At 42.5% G+C, this 16709-nt stretch overlaps 1 protein-coding gene across 2 annotated transcripts in view; it reads right to left on the bottom strand.

Annotated features, from left to right (window-relative positions):
* Positions 1-7182: 7182 nt before the first annotated feature.
* MAN1A2 (mannosidase alpha class 1A member 2) overlaps positions 7183-16709 on the bottom strand; it is a 139263-nt gene continuing 129736 nt past the window's right edge. For both annotated transcript variants that reach the window (XM_061454184.1, XM_061454185.1), the window contains 2 exons: positions 15457-15572; positions 7183-11706 (listed from right to left, as the gene is read on the bottom strand). In XM_061454184.1, coding sequence (XP_061310168.1) covers positions 11574-11706; positions 15457-15572 — 249 coding nt within the window. In that variant the 3' untranslated portion in view covers positions 7183-11573. The remainder of the gene's footprint in view (positions 11707-15456; positions 15573-16709) is intronic.

Below are 16709 nucleotides of genomic sequence, written 5' to 3'. Positions count from 1 at the left end.
ATGTCTCATGGTATTTCATGTTCTAGGGATCATCTGCCAGGGGACCATCGTCTTCATCCCTACTCATCAACTTCATGAAAGAGAAGCTAATATGAAAGCTCAGCAAAATAGCAAGATAACAAAAAGGACTTAGAGACTGTGAGCCTTCACTACACTTGTTTAAGGTTGGACTTGGAGGGCAACACCCCTCCCTCATCCAGGGATTCAGGATTGCTGCCATCCTTAATCCCTGACAACTAATGATGACCTGGTTCTGACTGTAAACTCAAAACCAAACTGAATTTCTTGGCTTTACGTTATGGAGATACTGAATTAATTTGGTGTATTCCTTGCCTTTGGAGATATTCCTGGGGAGATCTTTTCCTACAGCCTCCTTGAAAATGGCCATGCACAGCTCCTGTCTTTCCATCTGGAGACCACCAATGAATGGATCCTGAATGAGGCTGCAGAGCAACAGTAACCACCTCCCACACCATCATATCCTTCCAGTGCTGGAAGGATATTCTCCACTCTATAGGCTATCCCATGTAATCACCTCTTAGCCTGATCACTCCTCCATCCCTCATCCCATCTCCTGATGAACTTGAGTGCTTGAGGAGCACCAGCCTCCTTGGCACTGCCCTTGCCTCCAGCACCACCAAGGCAGGGAAGGTGTTTGGGAGAAGCCTTGACCTCAGGCTCAGGTCAGCACCCGGTTGTATAAAGGCAGTTACAATACATCTGCCTTTGCGAGTCTTCATATGTGTGCCTCAGTTTTTGCCAAAGATGACATGATTCAAGGAGTTTTAAGGTCTCAATACACAGGAGAGTTCCCCTAGCTTGTTGACCAGCTGGTTAACACTCCAAAGCCATGGTCTCGCCCATAACCTTTCTCAAGGACTTTCTCCTTCAGCCTGGTTTTAAGATCTTTCTGTAGAAGTGATGCTGTAGCACTTTCTCCTCAGATTAATTACTAAGTGATGCTCTTCATAAAGTCATCCAAGCCTCTTAAAAATCATTGCAACAGCTCTCAAGGCTAAAGGGACAATTGCATGGTGAGTTCTTACTGCCTGAATAATGTAGTCTGGAGACTTTCATCCCCTTATGTCCAACGAGCCTAGTAACTTGGCCCCAGCTGAAACGTATCATGCACAAAAGCATCCAGACCCCATCTCTAGGTGTCAAGGGAAGAAGAATGTATCACTTTGCTTGGTGATTAGGCCTTTTCACTGTTAAAAGTTTATAGCTTATTTTCTTTTATAAATTTATGGCTTTGTATTTATAAATACAGATTTATAGCTTACAGTCTAGATTTGTCAAGGTTCAGTTTCTGGCTTTTGATTCTTGCTATGCTTGCTCCACTAGGATAAAAAGCTTTTGGAAGGCTGATGTTCGGCCCAGTGAAGGTACTTACATACTCTGTAATCACCTCATCCCTTCATTTTTATTTCTTTTTAGAAAAACTACCAGAATGGAGCATCTTCAGTTTCTCATCACAAGCTGTTTTCTTTCTCAAATACTCTTGCACCTCATGTTTTTCAATGTGATGATTTCATTGGAAGCTAGATGTACATTTTTATACTAATCCCACGTGCAACTTTAGGTATTTAAGGTTTGTATTAAACTGGATCAAAAGCACACTGGATTTTTACACGCACTTGGGCTTTCTACATGCTCTACTAGTAAATGCTGATGACATAAGAAATGGTTCATACACACCAGAAGACATGAAAACCATTTGATGCTGAGCACAGCGAGGTAAGTTTTACCTTGGAAAAAGTTGTTGAGGTGGATTTTTCCTCAGCCCTCCGAAATTTACTAGTTATATATTTACAGAGGGAAAACCTTTACTTTTACAATGATCTCATTTACTTGGAACACTCTGTTCATGGTGTGCTATAAATAAGGGAAGGGAAATAAGAAAATGTCACCACGGGAGCTTAATCACCCTTTGTCGTAAGCGTTGTGATAGGCTGCAAAGCGACCAGGTCCCACTGCAGGACACAGACCCCAGTGGGTACCTGGATGCACTGTCAGTGTCTCCCTGCTGGGGCAGGGAAGCAGGAAGATGTGTTCTGAAAGCTGTGCTGGACATCAGGGCCCAGGCTGCTGGGGGCAGAGGCATCAAGGGCGAAGCTTCCTGCTGTAGTGGAAAGACTGGTGGGAAGTGGCCACTGGGGAGGTGTGGGTGACATCCCAGTGTAAGGACCAGGCTCACACGCTTCACAAGGAATGTCATGGACCGACTGCTGGGTGGGTGAATTGCTTCTTATGTGTTCCCTTCCTGCAGCTCTTGGACTAGGAAGCACTGGTCAGAGTGAGATCTGAGCCTAGTGCTTACTCCTCGGTGGCATCCTCTTACTGGAAAGGTAGGAATTTATGATCAGCTAGGGGATAGGAGTGATGATCGTTTTGTGCAGTTCAGCTCTGCTGGCGCTGTCGGTCTATGCCTCTTACTACCACAAGATGGTATCTTAAGGGATAGTTTCCCCTCACTCACTCTGTGCTCAATTGAACATTCTGGCTGCTGAGTTTGTGTTCACAGAACCTGCACTTTTATCACAGACAACACAGTGCAAGCTTGCTGGGGCAGGCTGCCTGCTACCAAGTACAGTAGATTCCGACAAACAGAGCCAAAGGATTAAGACTGATATATCATGTCCAGCATCCATGCAAGTGTTCATCCTCCCTCCACTCCCGCTAACAATCTTGGGTGCTTTGCAACCCCACTTACAAAGCAAAATTTCACAGTGTAGCTTGAAACAGATGCTTGATGTGATGGATCTATTTCAAGAAAAGATCTCTTGTTCTTCCTCTAAAGACTGCTCAAGTGGGAGTGATGTCATGTGTAGCTGCGATGCTAAGTTTCTCCCTTCCCTTGTCCCTCCAAGCACTCCTGCAGCGAGTGGTGGAAAAACTATAAGTGATAAAGGTCATGCGTATGAATCCCATTCATTAGTCACTTTGGAGAGGAAAAATAAACCTACCTGTATAAGGACCAGTGCGATAACCCTACAATAATTGTGGGGCTCACATTGCACTGGGACATCACGTTATTCAGTGTTGTGTTTTGTACTTGGTTGCTGAGAGCCATCTCACTAAAACCAGGATGTTGCCAATTGCATTTGGAGCAGAGCAGTAAATAGGAGAAATTGCCTGCTCTGTCTGGAGAATGGAAATGTGTGTCTGTATCAGAGTGAGGTTAAAAAACATTTGGTTTCCAAACAGCAAGTTGACCTTCCTTTAGTATCTGTAGCAGTGCTCAGGGCAAGCTTAATGCAGCAGTGCCCACCCTTGATCATTTCCTGAGGCTGCAGACTCTACCAGAGATGTGACAACTTTTCTTTTTCTTTTCTTTCTAGAAGCGTTTCTCATCATTCTGAAAGAAAAGGGAAGGGAAGAACTCCAAAATATTAAACTACGAGTGACCCAAAGGCTCAAGGTAAAAAACCCAAAACAACCGAAGGCATGGAAAAAGATCCTGAAAGGTGTTATTTAGAAGCACTCTCAGGATTCTTGCAGCCGGACTCAGTGTTTGAAAAATAGGTGTTGTCTGTCAAGCAGCTAAAAACTCAACTACAGCCTTTCCTCAGCAGGAACCAGTTGCAATCTCACAGTACCCACAGAGGTTACCGAGCCCTCCCATAATGTATGTTTGCCCCCAACCAGGAATAAGGCTCCTCATGGTCACAGTTCATGTCCCACATCACAAACTTGCCACTGCCCTTTGCGTTGATCAGTTCAGAACATGATGCAGTGTCCCCTGCGCTCGGCTGGGTCTGCTGAGCCTTGCTGGTTCCTGAACCAGGGCACTTGGCACATCCTGGTCAGGCAGCTGCAGTAGGTGTTACACACACAGAGGAGGTTCAGCATCTGGGAGGCAGATGATGAGTGCCTGACATTTGAACCTCATGTTCTCCATTTTGGAAGTCAGTCTGATACCATGACCGAAAACAAATCATAGCTTTCGAATTTTGGGCAGACTAGCCTGGATGTATCTTGAGCACATCAGTCAACAGAGGGGTGAACAAGGTGGTACCAGCACTGGAGTACAGCCGTATCAGTGGCCTTTTACTGACAGCTGAAGCTGGCAAAGAGGTTTCTACTGCAGGCATAAAATACGGATGTGGGCAGAGCATTTTTCTGATGCAGCCGACAAGCATCTGGCACTGAACATAACCTGCTCAGAGGGAACATCTCCAGGGCTATGCACCGTGCTCTGCAAAGGAGTTGATGTTTTCCTCATAGACTTCTGCTTTATTAAGGAATAGCAGGAGCAGGAACTGGAGGGAATCAGAGGTAATACACAGAAAGGTTTACTCAGACTGCACACCTGGAAAAGCAGCATTATTAAGGTTAATAAAGAAATCGATGGAACGATGTCTCCTGAATGTGGCAGTAAATTTTCCCCTGTTGTCACTGAACTCATCGAAGTCTGCTTCTGAGGAAAGCCATTAATCCACAAGCTGATGACTGGTGGCTATGCAAAGATTGGTGGGAGTTTTTTTCCTGGGGGAAATTTCCACTTCAGTTGAAATATATCTAAACAGAACCTGAAAAGCTAACTTTGCTGTGGTACAAGTCGGATTACAGCGTCTGAGGTTACAGAGGCTTGGCATAAGGCTTTAGCAGACTATAGCATTAGGTTGATAGGAATGGTTGTTCAAGTAACACTGGTTCTAAGATTTGATCATACTTACACCAATAATGTATGGGTTCTTTGAAATGATTCGCTTGGCTAAAGTTTAAACATTTGTAAGTGTGTCAATACAGATCTAAGGACACTTGCAAAAATCCCAGTGACCTGTCAGGGAAATCCCTTGATGTAAATATAAATGAGTGTAGAAATAACCCATAAAGCACCTCAAGTAATAACGGGATATGAATCCAAATAAAGGACAAGATGAACCATATGCAAGTATGGGTAAAATAGAATGTAAGAGCATGCAACAGATGGCACCTTCAGAGATTTTGTCTCTGAGGGTACTGATGATCTTTACTTACTTTGCTGTGCAAGAATCGTTACACAAAGGACTATTTGTGGTCTGTACCACTCTTCTATTTTAGTATATTCCTTGTTCCTCATTTCTTGTTCAATAACAAATCTTCAGATAAAAGAGACTGGTGTCGTATGTTGTTAGCGCTGTGTTTCAACACACTGCAATCTCTTTCTAATTCAGCCACAGCAAGTCTGGTGGTGAAAGTTCATCAGATAACCACTTTAAAAAACCTCATAGCAAGTATTTTGGTGATTTTCTATTCATTTATATTCTATTCTACTCAACCAGCATAGCAAACGTGAACCAATTACTCCCATCCATGTAGATAAGAAAGGGTTTTTTTCTGATCCAATGGCATTTTACACTTGACCTTTACTAGAAAGAGAGGTAACAGCACAAAGGAAGGGGATTTTGTAAATGTGGGACAGGAAGGGACCTCCTGTATCTTTGATTCAGGTACCTGAAAACGTAGGCAAGCACACAACCTCATCCGCATGTGAACCGGTACCAACAGAGGAATAGCTCCTTTCCAAAGTCCCCAGAATGCCTATGGCTTTGCAAGGAGAGAAGCCAACTCCCAGAGCTACAAGATGAAAGCTAAAAATAGCCCATTAAGGATTAATTTTAGGATTTTAAAATAAAGCTAATTAACATGCAGAGGAAAGGCGCATGGTCTCCAGGAAGGAGCACACACGGAGTATACGAGGGAAGGAAGGGGGGAGGGTGCCGTGCAGGCAGAGCACCAAAGGAGAAATAAGAGGATATTCGAGGATATTCGCTATGTATCCTTGGATAGAGGACATGCAAAAAGAGGTGTGTTTCAGAAAAGACAGAAGTAGAGGGATGAAGCGCTTAACTTGAAGAGGCAGGGATAATGCAGTGCAACCACAAAGGATCCCATTTGAAGAGCAGTGAGGATAGCCTTTGGCACTGGCCAAAATGTTGTATAGAAGGAGAGAGAGCTTGGTAGTACTGGACCAAGTGTGTCAGTGCTCAGTGGCTGAAACAGAATGTCACTGATAGACACAGCAAACATGCTTTGTTACAAGAAGTGACTTTCAGCAAGGTGGCTGTGTTCAGTGGATGCAAAGACACTGCATTGCCAGTGGCACTGCGGTAGGACACTGGGTGCATCATGAGCACGCAGCGCTTGTGTAGAAAGCTGAAGGCATAACTGGATCTGGAGATGGATGACGCACCAGGAGGGCAGGCATGTACCTTGTGTTACGTGCTGCACTGAGTTACAGCACTTCATAAGCAATTTTCTCTTATGAAGTAACTCTGAAGGAGCTCATGCATCCTGAGGCAGAAGCACCCTGGGAAGTCTGAGCATCACCAGAAGGGTGATAGATGAGGCCCTTAGTGATGTGGGATAGTGGTGGACTTGGCAGTGCTGGGGAACAGTTGGACTTGATGATCTTAAAGGTCTTTTCCAACCAAGATGATTCTTTGACCAGATACAAAGCACCAAAACAGGACAGGATGGCAGTCATGGCACGCCATGGAAACAAGGCACTGCATATGAGCAGTATGGCTGATGTCAGGCAGTAAGCATTATCTACAGCTAATGCAAAGCAGAAAGCAAATCAGGTTATTCACTTGCTGCACTGCAAAATGGAGAGATATATCAGCAAAAGGTGCAAGGGGGAAAATAGGCTCATGCAAAGTCATTTCCTCATAGCAATTTCCCTGTGAACAATATTAAACAACTATGAACTTCTTCCTTTTCGCAGAAGGCAGAGGAATGGATGGACAGAATTAACTGCCCAATTCACCATTGGGCTACTTAATATCAAGAAAAGCTGGGGGTTTAACCAGGTATCTTAGGAGAATTAAGTTCATTTAGTAACATCTTTTCTGCCTGCCCCATTTAGAATCTTTGAACTTTTTAGCCACTTCCACGCAAATGTAACAGAAGGGCAGATTTGTTTGTGGGAATTGGTGGCTTTCACAACAGCATATAGAAAGATCCTCAACTCGCTATTGAGAGAAATGTGAGCAGTACAGCAACCTGTTCAAGGCAAACCAGGGTATATGGGTTTAATTTTGCAACAGGGAGACCTGATACGTGTTTGACAAAGTCCCTAGGAGAGCTGCAGGGGAAAGAAAAGCTGCGGCACCATCAAGCCTATGAAATCAGGTCAACTTCACAGCCCAGTGCTGCAGGAGGTTGCTATTGGAGGCAAAGGACACAAATGGCACCTTTTTCACTTAAAGACATTCTTTATTCAATCTTTTTTATATACAATATTATTTTTAATCTGTAAAAAGTACATATGCAGGATTCCAGGTCAGAGGCAGAAGGTTTCCACATCAGAAGGCAGACTTTTGCCCTTTCATTATTTTGGAGGAAAAATAATCTGTCCATTTTAGACAAAGCAAGAATAAAGGCAGAATTCAAATCCAACCTCCACCAAGCGATTAGGATTAAAGGCAACAATTCACCATAACAAGTCAGGCTGTCTTCTTTTGACTTTGATGGTTCCCAACTTCCCTGGGCAATTCCAGAGCAGTTTGTTAGAAGGGGCTGACAGCCAAAGCAGCTAGTGCTTATCATCGCTACTACAGTTGTATGCACATAACCTGCAAAAGAGCTTGGGTTTCCTCTTTGGATTGCAACTCAAACTCTTGAGTCAGAAGACTGTTTCTCAACATACAAGGAGTGGAAAAGGGATGTCTTATCAGGGCGAACAGATCTCCAAACTACAGTGTGGATCAAGAGCTCACTCTCATATTGCTCTGGTAACAAGAAGCCTGTTTCTTATTTGTCCCCTTAAAAACATGGACATAAAAGCCAAAGGGCTTTGCTTACATGTAAATTAGCATAGGGTAGACCATTAACCTTCAAGAATGGTAGTATAAGGAGTTTGTAGTCCTGCTTTTCAGAACTCAAGACACTCAACATTCAAATCTTGTAAAACACTGGGTGGGAATACGTCAGTGATTGGGAGGTAGAAGACAGTGACCCACAGATTTGAATTAGGGGGATAAAGAAGCCTCAGAGCTGCGACTGGCCCAGGGAACTACCGTTTGTTCCCTTTATTCCAGGGTACTTACTATTTTTCATACTTTTCTTAAACATTCCATTTTTAAGGACTACATTGTGCAGCAAAATGAACACCCCACATATTCAGGGTTATTTGTTCTGCTACGAGGACAAAGCTAAGAAGCTGACTTCTTGACTGCAGGACACACAGCTCCAGGGTGGTCAGTGGAAGCTGCAGAAATCTGGCTCCTTTGAAAACTCAAGCTCAAGTCTTAGGAAAAAGTTTACTGTGGATCCTGACAACAGGCAAGCTTAAGGCTTGGATTAGGAAAAGAACTGAACATCCTTGTTTTGACTGCATGCAAACAGGAAATAGACAATTCTGGGATTTCCAGGCTCTTGCCCAAATCCAGTGTGCCAAAACCGTACATTATTTTCTGTTCTTTATTTCATCCTGTAAGGGGAGAGAGTATTGTAGAAATTGGTAAAATGGGACCGCTACCTAAAGAAAAGGAGGATTGTTTTCTTAGAGAATACAGTGCAAGACTTGGAAACAACTAGGACTAAAAAGTCATTTTGTGCTTAAATTTACACTCTATCTTCATGAAAGTCAGACAGCAGCAACAGAATGAAATGGCAATATTCCACTGTACCTTCTGTACCCAGAGGGGAAACAGCCTGAGCTTTGGGTTGTAACACCATTCTGTGCATCAGAACCTACTTCTCTGTGAAGGACTCAGGACAAGAACAAGTCAGACATTTCAATATCCACACTGCTTGGTTATTACGCACACAACTCGCCCAGAACCCGTTACCTCCAAACTCAGCTTGCTCTAGGGAAATCTCAGGATGAGATTCATGAATGACACAGTAATTAGTCCTTAAAATTCATTATTTTTGATAGACTGTGCACATCAGTAGCTTCTGGAGGAAAAGGGTAGTTTGTGTTTTAAAAAGTGACAGACATTGTCACAAAAAGTGACAGTCATTGGGGTAACCGGAAAATGGGAAACAAGCGTTCTTTATTTGGTACCTGCTGCTAGTCTGCGCAAAGAAGAAATAGCAGTGCTGTATGTCTGCTTTGAGAAAAATACCATCCCAGAACATGAAAGGGCTTAGGTCCTCAATGCAAGCATGCTTGTGACAATGAGTTAAATCCACTGGGATTTATGGAGGAACTAATTTGAAGGGTTGCTCTTTAATTCATGACAGGGGCTAGAGGAGCAGCAATAAGAAGTTTGATGCTTCTGAGACTCCAAAATTCTGTCCTTGCCCTTCCTCTGAACAGACTGGCAGCCATTCTACATGTGCATTCATCAGGAGATATATGGGAACGGGTGTTATGGGGTGGAAAGTGCCTTTTTTTTTGGTATTTATTTTTTTAAACAGAAGAATCTGCTTTTCCTCTTTCTCTTTTGTACCTGGAGAAATTGAGGGGAACAAGGAAATCAAGTGCAGTTTTAAACCAGTAATGGGAAAAAACTCAATTTGAAAACATAACCTATCTGAACTTTGGGAAATGGAAAATAACCAGCTCTTCAGTAAGCCACTGAATACCAATTAGAAAAATAAGTTATTGTGGGACTGGTAAGAAGAATCCATTTATTAAGTGACTTCTGATTTTAGATAAACAATTACTTGATTCAGTATTATTTACTATATCAATTCCTTTCTTGGTTCTTCAATTATTTTTATGCTACTGCTTCAGCTTAGAATAACTAAGCAACTGGTATTAAGGTAAAAACACGGAGACTGGAGTTTTTTCCAAGCGCTGTGTCTTCCTCTTCTGAAAATAAAGGAACTGGCTGGAAAAAAGCATCTGATAGCATTTTTTTTCTTAGATCATGATTTCTGTGTCTAAGTTAGTGTCAGAGACGAGTGAAGGAAAATTTTATGGGGGACATTCTACTATAATGTACAGTCAGATATGATAGAAAAGCTTTTCTATATAAAACTTCATATAAAAACATCTTTTGAAGGGAAAAATAGCACTCACTCCCTTCCTATCTGATGCTGTGCTGCTGTAGCTCACTGAAGAGTTCTACTATTCACCTCAGTATGAAAACACAATCCAGATCTTCTAAAGACTCAACCTGTGCGCTAAATAGGAGGGAAAGGAGCACCTCACAGCTCCTTTTCAGCAAAGGGGTCGGTCACCATGGCAAAAGGATTTGAGAGCTATAAAGGGGAACAGAAAGAACAATTTGAGCTGTAAGGATTCTGGAAAAACAGTTAAAAAGAAAAAAAAAAAAAAAAGAAAGATATTGAGATGTATCCGAAGAGACTAAAATTTCTTTTAGTAACTAAGTGAAGACTGAAGCAGACTCCATGTAAGTGATGCACAGCACAGCCCAGGAGCTCTTGATAAAAAAAAGCCCCGTGCAGGTAGCAGCATCTCATTTCTCATAAACTAATGGCAAAAGAGACTTTAGTTTCTTTTTCTACCCCTGTGTCAGAGATGTTTCCAAAGAAGATCACGCTGCTTTGGTAGCAGAGTTTTCTAAATGAAATCAAAGGCAGCTCTGGGCTTCTGTCATACACAAACCTGCAAAGAAGGTTCTGTCAATAGTATCCAACTGAGGAAATTTAACTCTTAGGAAAAATCTAGATTGTTTAGCAAAATATAAACCAACAAACTCCTGCTGCTTAGCTCAAGGGGAGAGAGCATTTTTAAGTGCCATCTATTGTATCCACCTATAGAAATCATGAGAGACAGTTTTCCTCATTTTGTCATCTCTGGTTTTTTAGCTAAAAGAACTAAGACTAATCGGAGAATGTTTTTTCCCATGTGACATGATTTCTGAGGAAGGGAAGCTCAGGTTCCTTCCTAACCCTGCAACTCACTCCAGATTCTGACTGTAGCTTGCCAAATGAACAAAGCCCATGTTGCTGACAGAGAGCTACAAAGCAAATGCTTACTAAATGGGTTTTTTTGGTTGCAAGCATACAACACAGATCTTTCAGCATTATTCTGAAAAGGGGAAAATGAGGAGGCAATAGTTTTTATAGTTGAAAGTTTAGTTTTAATAGCTTTGTGGCCCTGAGAATGGCTGCCAGTCTGGACAAACAGATGCTCCTTAGGGAATTCAGAGAGGTACAGAAAGCAATTCAAATCCTGCTGCTGCTGCTGGTGCAGTGATGTTGCTTTTGTTGTTGCTTTGCTCATGCCATCCTCAAACAAACAAAAAAAGAAAAAAGAAAAAGAAAATCTAGGTATTTGGAAGCCACCTGATCTGAAGAGGTGACTGGTGTGTGTTCCTTGTTCAGAACAGCAGCAGCAGCAAGTTCCTCTCCCTAGATGGGAAAACCTCTTCTTCCTTATGCTGCTGTGCTTCTATTAAACAACAGATTCCATGTCTTGCTAAGGTTCAAAGCGCGTGAAGTCTCTGTCCTGCAAATACCACACTAATGTGTTTTGGTCATGTATAAAACAGAACGTTTAACTTATCTATATGTTGAAGAGCTTCATTTCTCACGCTGGTACGTGCTTGACTCAGAGGTCTAGTTTTATCAAGCGTCTGTCTCCTCTCCTGCTTAAAAGTCTCAAGTGGTCCATGTAAACAAAACAGAGCTGAAAACAGTCTCTCTTTCTCCTCATAGAGCTGTTTTTATCGATATGTAGGGTTTCCTGATAGTGTGGTGTTGGCTAAATGTAAAACAGGCAGAGGATGAGCTTCTGTGTTAAAAACCCAGTTGTCTAATGGTAGAAGGTCATCATTGGAGAACAGCAGATACAAATACCTAGACATTAAGAGAGAAAGGAAGAACAGCGGGTGTTAAAGCAGAGCAACAGACAAGCAGGGGCAACACAGCAGCAGCTTCAGGCCCCACCAGTCAGCAGCTAAAGCTATAAACAAGTTACTTGCTTTCAGTCTTTGTATAGCACCTACACAACCTTCTTCATTATAATGATCTGAAGAGTCATTTTCAGCATGATCAAGCCCTTCAATGAAAAGTTGTTATAAAGGCAGCATTTTAATCTTTCCAAGTAACTTCTGTTTTTCAAGACTCCTTTTGAAGGCTTGCAATGTAAAACAAACATCAAGACACCAAGCAAAAGGATTTGGGGGACAGGGGAACAGAGATTAAGTTGGCAAAAAAGTCTTCTTAATAGAGTAAACCCACCTGGAAATGATTTAATCCAAATCAAAGATTTCAAAGAAGCACAAGAGAAGCCAGGTATCTGACTTGCCAATGCCGTGCTGGAAGATGGTTCAACTTCTGGTGGGAGGAAATGGGCCAATATATTGCGCAGAGGGGATTCATAAACATCGTACATTATAAAGCAATGCAGAGTAAATGAAGCATGGAACAAGATTAAGGTTTCTGGACATACATGGATGAAGAGTATTTCTTGGTTCTTTTTTCTTAATACACCCTTTTGATGTGGCTGTGCTAAACTTTGTAGAAGATATTGGTGGAGAGATCTTTGTCAAGAGATCTTTGTCAAGAGATCTTTGTCAAGGCTTCCAAACTCAACTGCTAAAATTCAAACAACATTTATTTGTCCTGTTGCAGAAAACCCGACTGTGCAAGTGTAATATCATGGGTGCACAGGATTTCTCAGCTCCTGCTGTAGCTTGCTTTCCTGCTGTCCAGAAAATGACAGGTCTTGCAGCATGTGACCAGGAAAGGGTATCATTCCCATTAGTGGACTCGGTCACGTTCAGAATGTGCACACATATGGTTCTGCCTTCATTCTGCTGAGGCTGCTCTTACTTTGCTCTCTCTCAATCAGGGGCTCATAATATCTACTGTCTGCAGCCATGTGTCACTACCTGATCATTTTCCCATGGCCTTTATTTACCAGTTGTATCTGCAGAACAACTCAGTGAGTGAAGCTCTACTTCTCCTTCTCTTCCTCCCCAGTTAACTGCTTAGAGATGAAAATTTCTATTTGAGATGATTCAGTTTTGTCCTGCATGTCTAGTCTCTTTCTCTACATTTTTCATTTGTCTTTAGAGTGTCATTCCCATAAAACTTTGTTTTGTTTCACAAATAGGATATGATCCAAACCAAAAGTCAATAAATACTTCTGAGTTCTTTCCTAGAACTGTCTTCTTCTACAATGCTTTCACTGCAGTACATCTGAGCGATGCATCAGTGAACTTTCAGATACCCTTGTGATTATTTAAGATGCAGACAGGATTCTGGTGATACTTCAAAGGTCAGCCTTGTCACCACAGAAGTCCCTTAGGAGCAGATTTCATTCTCCAATTTAGCTTTTATAGGCAGATCTATCACATCAGATCAGCTCCTGGGGAGGTCCTGCTTCTCTGACTGAACCCATTTGAAACTGCTGCCTCTCTCTGTGGGAGTACAGCTTTTTGTCTCCAGAAAATGAAAGAGTAAGTGAAATAAAATTAGCCAACAGAGGAAGCAGCAGTGGCTTTCTTTTTTATAACGATAACATGGGGTAACAAAGGATTCTGACCATGGTGAGCAATTTGGTAAGGAGACAAGAACAGAATAGCCAGACTCTCCCTTTACACATGATGAACTCAGAGCCCCATCTTGCCAGTGAAACATGTGGTTGCCTGAAGCAGACACCCATACTGCTGCTTTCAGGACCTGCTTTCTCCCTGCTGCATTTTGAGCTCCCAATACCCAAAATCAATCTTCACGTACACCAGCTACAGCTAAAGCCTGAACATTTGAGATTGCCAATACTGTAAACTCTGTACAGAAACCCTGTTTATTCTGCAAGCCTGCATGACATGCAAGACTGCCAAGTGGTTACAACTGTTTCTTTGTCATATAACTGTGTTGTAAAGACAGAAAGGGCACCTTAATGCATCTTCGCTGCTGACAAAGGGATATATCATTGTCCTGGGTTCAGCAGTAGCAGTCATGTTTCTCCTCCTTGGTAGCTGGTGCAGTGCAGTGTTTTGACTTTCGGCTCGGGAACAGAGCTGATAGAGATGTTTTGGTTTAGCCAAGGACTTTGTGAGCCTCATGCTCTGCCAGGGAGGAGGGGAAGCTGGGAGGAAGCAGAGACAGGACACCTGACCCAAACTGACCAAAGAGCTATTCCATACCACAGCACGTCATGCCCAGGATGTAACTGGGAGTTAGCCGGAAGGGCTGGGAGACGGCAGGGTTGGAGGAGGTATCGGTCGGAGCTTGGTCGGGCTTGGGGGGCAAGTTATCAGTCAGCTGGTGCTGAGGTGTTGTATTCTCTTCCCTTGTTATTTCCTTTATCATTATTATCATTGGTGGTAGCAGTAGTGATTTGTGTTATACCTTAGTTACTAAACTGTTCTTATCTCAACCCGTGGGAGTTGCATTCTTTTCGATTCTCCTCTCCGTCCCTCCAGGAGCAGGGGGAGGGCAAGAAAGGGGGGGAAGTGAGCGAACGAATTACCTGACTGGGTTTAAACCACGACAATCATCCATTCCATCACACATTGGCATAAAGTGGTATAGATAGATAAGCAGAGGCAACAACTCCTAATAGCAGTTCTGGCTTCATTCACACTGCCAGCAGTGGCTTCTGGCTATGGATTTACCCAACTAAAACATTTTCCTAGGTATTACACAAGGAGGAAAAAAAAAGGGTAGGGAATATAGCCATCTCAGACACTTTTCTTCCAGAAGCAGTCCATTCACAAGGTTTCAGGAAGGTAATTCAGCAATCCTGGTAGATTTCAATGCCAGAACAATATAACTAAATTCACCGATGTAACTTAGGTATCAGGAAAATTGTCACACATTAGAAGGCATTGCTTTACAGGCAAAACCCCAGAGTGATCCCAAACACGTAACAAGAGTGCTCTTGATGGCTGGTTTGTGTCAGTGATGGAGGAGACGAGTACACGCTAGCTCAGGTTTAATAAAATCCCCCTAACATATGCCTATCTTTATGCTAGTTTTTTTATGCTGTATCATGTCTGTAAGTCAGAGGTTACGACAGCATTTCTTGTTATTAAAGAGAAACATGGTGGAAGACCAATGACATTGAACATTTTTACCTTGGATCAAATATGCAATAGAGTGCATTAGCTTATGCAGGGTGGACCACAGGTGCCCTACTGATTTGACTAAAATGAAAAATATGCATGTAAGTATGTAAGAGATTATAAAATAGGCCTGAAACTCTTGCTTACACTAAAAAGCATTCTAGAAAAATTATGGGATACAGTCATTCAAGGGCATGAAGGACTTTTGTTCTATGCATTTACTCCTTTACAGTGACACACAGAGGAGAAACATGTTCTACAGTATCAGAGCATAGCACATACTTGTATGTGACATGTCAAGTCAGTGTATCTGTCTTTAAAACTAAAGCTCTCCCAGTATAAGTGTCTTGTGTTTGGGAAATTTCATTTCCTGCTGGTAGAAGGGCTATCTGGGACCTAAAGCTGGGAAAAAAAGAAAGCCCAATGCATAAACCACCCCAACAAGACAAGGGATTATTTCCTGAGCCACTACATTCTTCTTGAATCCTGTGGCTAGCTTTTAGAGTCAGAGGCAAGAGTGGAGAGAACTTACTTCAAAGTTTCAGCAAGGAAAAAGCTCTGCTGTACATCATCATATGTAGGAGATGAGGAATAAACATCCTTGACACCAGAAAAGCCACCACTGACTCGGCAATACTTGTCAATTGCCTGCAAAGAGGAAAGGAAAAGGAGAATTTAATTGTAGAGCAAAATCTGGAAACATGAAAGGCTCAGGCTTGATCAATGAAGGGTCCATCCACCAAATTCATGTCTCTCAGTTTATAGACAAGGATGTTGTGCAGGACTTTGCACAAGTCCGGGCTGACGACATCAGCTGCTCTGCCCCTATCCATCAGGTCTGTAGCCCCATCATAGAAGGCCACCAAATTGGTCAGGCATGATTTGCCCTTAGTGAAGCCACATTGGCTGTCACCAACCATACTGTACTCATCTTTAGGGACTGTTGATCTCATCTTATAAACTCCTCTAGCTGCTGTTCTCTCCCCACATTTCCATCTCTTACAAGTGCTCTTCTCCTGTTCCCCTTTATACAGTGGAAACTCTAGTCAGCTTGTGAGCTGGACTGCAGGAGAGCTCTTTAATCTTTAAAGCATAAAGCTTAAATCCATAAACATTGGGCAATGGATCCATGATTCACAAATCACCCAGCTAGTCAGCTGCAAGGCAGTACTGCAAAAAGCACAATGGAAGAGGAGGAGACTGGAAAGAAGGCGTTAGTAGCTCAGAGGACCCCTCGCCTACACTTTCATTATTCCACTCACATGCACGACCTTACAGCACACAAGGATATCAGCCATTAAAACCAGCTCCAAAGAAACAACTCTGAAATGATTCACAGGTTATTTGTGCTTCCCTGCTGCTCTGGCAGTGCCTCCTCAGCAGACGCCAACTCTTTTAATAGATTCATGCAGGGACAGAAAAGGCACAGTGATGAAGGAAAATATTTGGTTCAGGATGTCTGTCATTACCAACTACCAAACACAGCTACATGTAGTTCAGTAATCTATGATTCTGCCTGTTAGCCTGTATGAAGTTTGTTTTGCATGGTGCTTTAGGCCTAGATTTTAATTAATTCTGGTTTTTGCCAGTTATACTCAACAGAAGCTGAGGGGAATCAAGGCAGGGGAACAAATAAGTTTTGAGTGATGTCCCTTTTCAGGCAGAGAAAACAACTTCAATCAAACTTAACTCTTCAAGGTCCTTACTACAACCTCTGCATACTAGAAATACTGGGAAACAAAGGAGAATTTTCTACTGAATACAGACACAAAGAATGCGGGCACA

The sequence above is a fragment of the Pezoporus flaviventris genome, unplaced genomic scaffold (assembly GCF_033815535.1).
Source record: "Pezoporus flaviventris isolate CSIRO_AGI_PZ_B2104156 unplaced genomic scaffold, CSIRO_AGI_Pfla_v1 ptg000015l, whole genome shotgun sequence".
In the NCBI taxonomy this organism is placed as follows: Eukaryota; Metazoa; Chordata; class Aves; order Psittaciformes; family Psittacidae; genus Pezoporus; species Pezoporus flaviventris.
The sequence above is the reverse complement of the archived record's forward strand: the minus strand, read 5'-3'. Positions and strand labels throughout refer to the sequence as shown.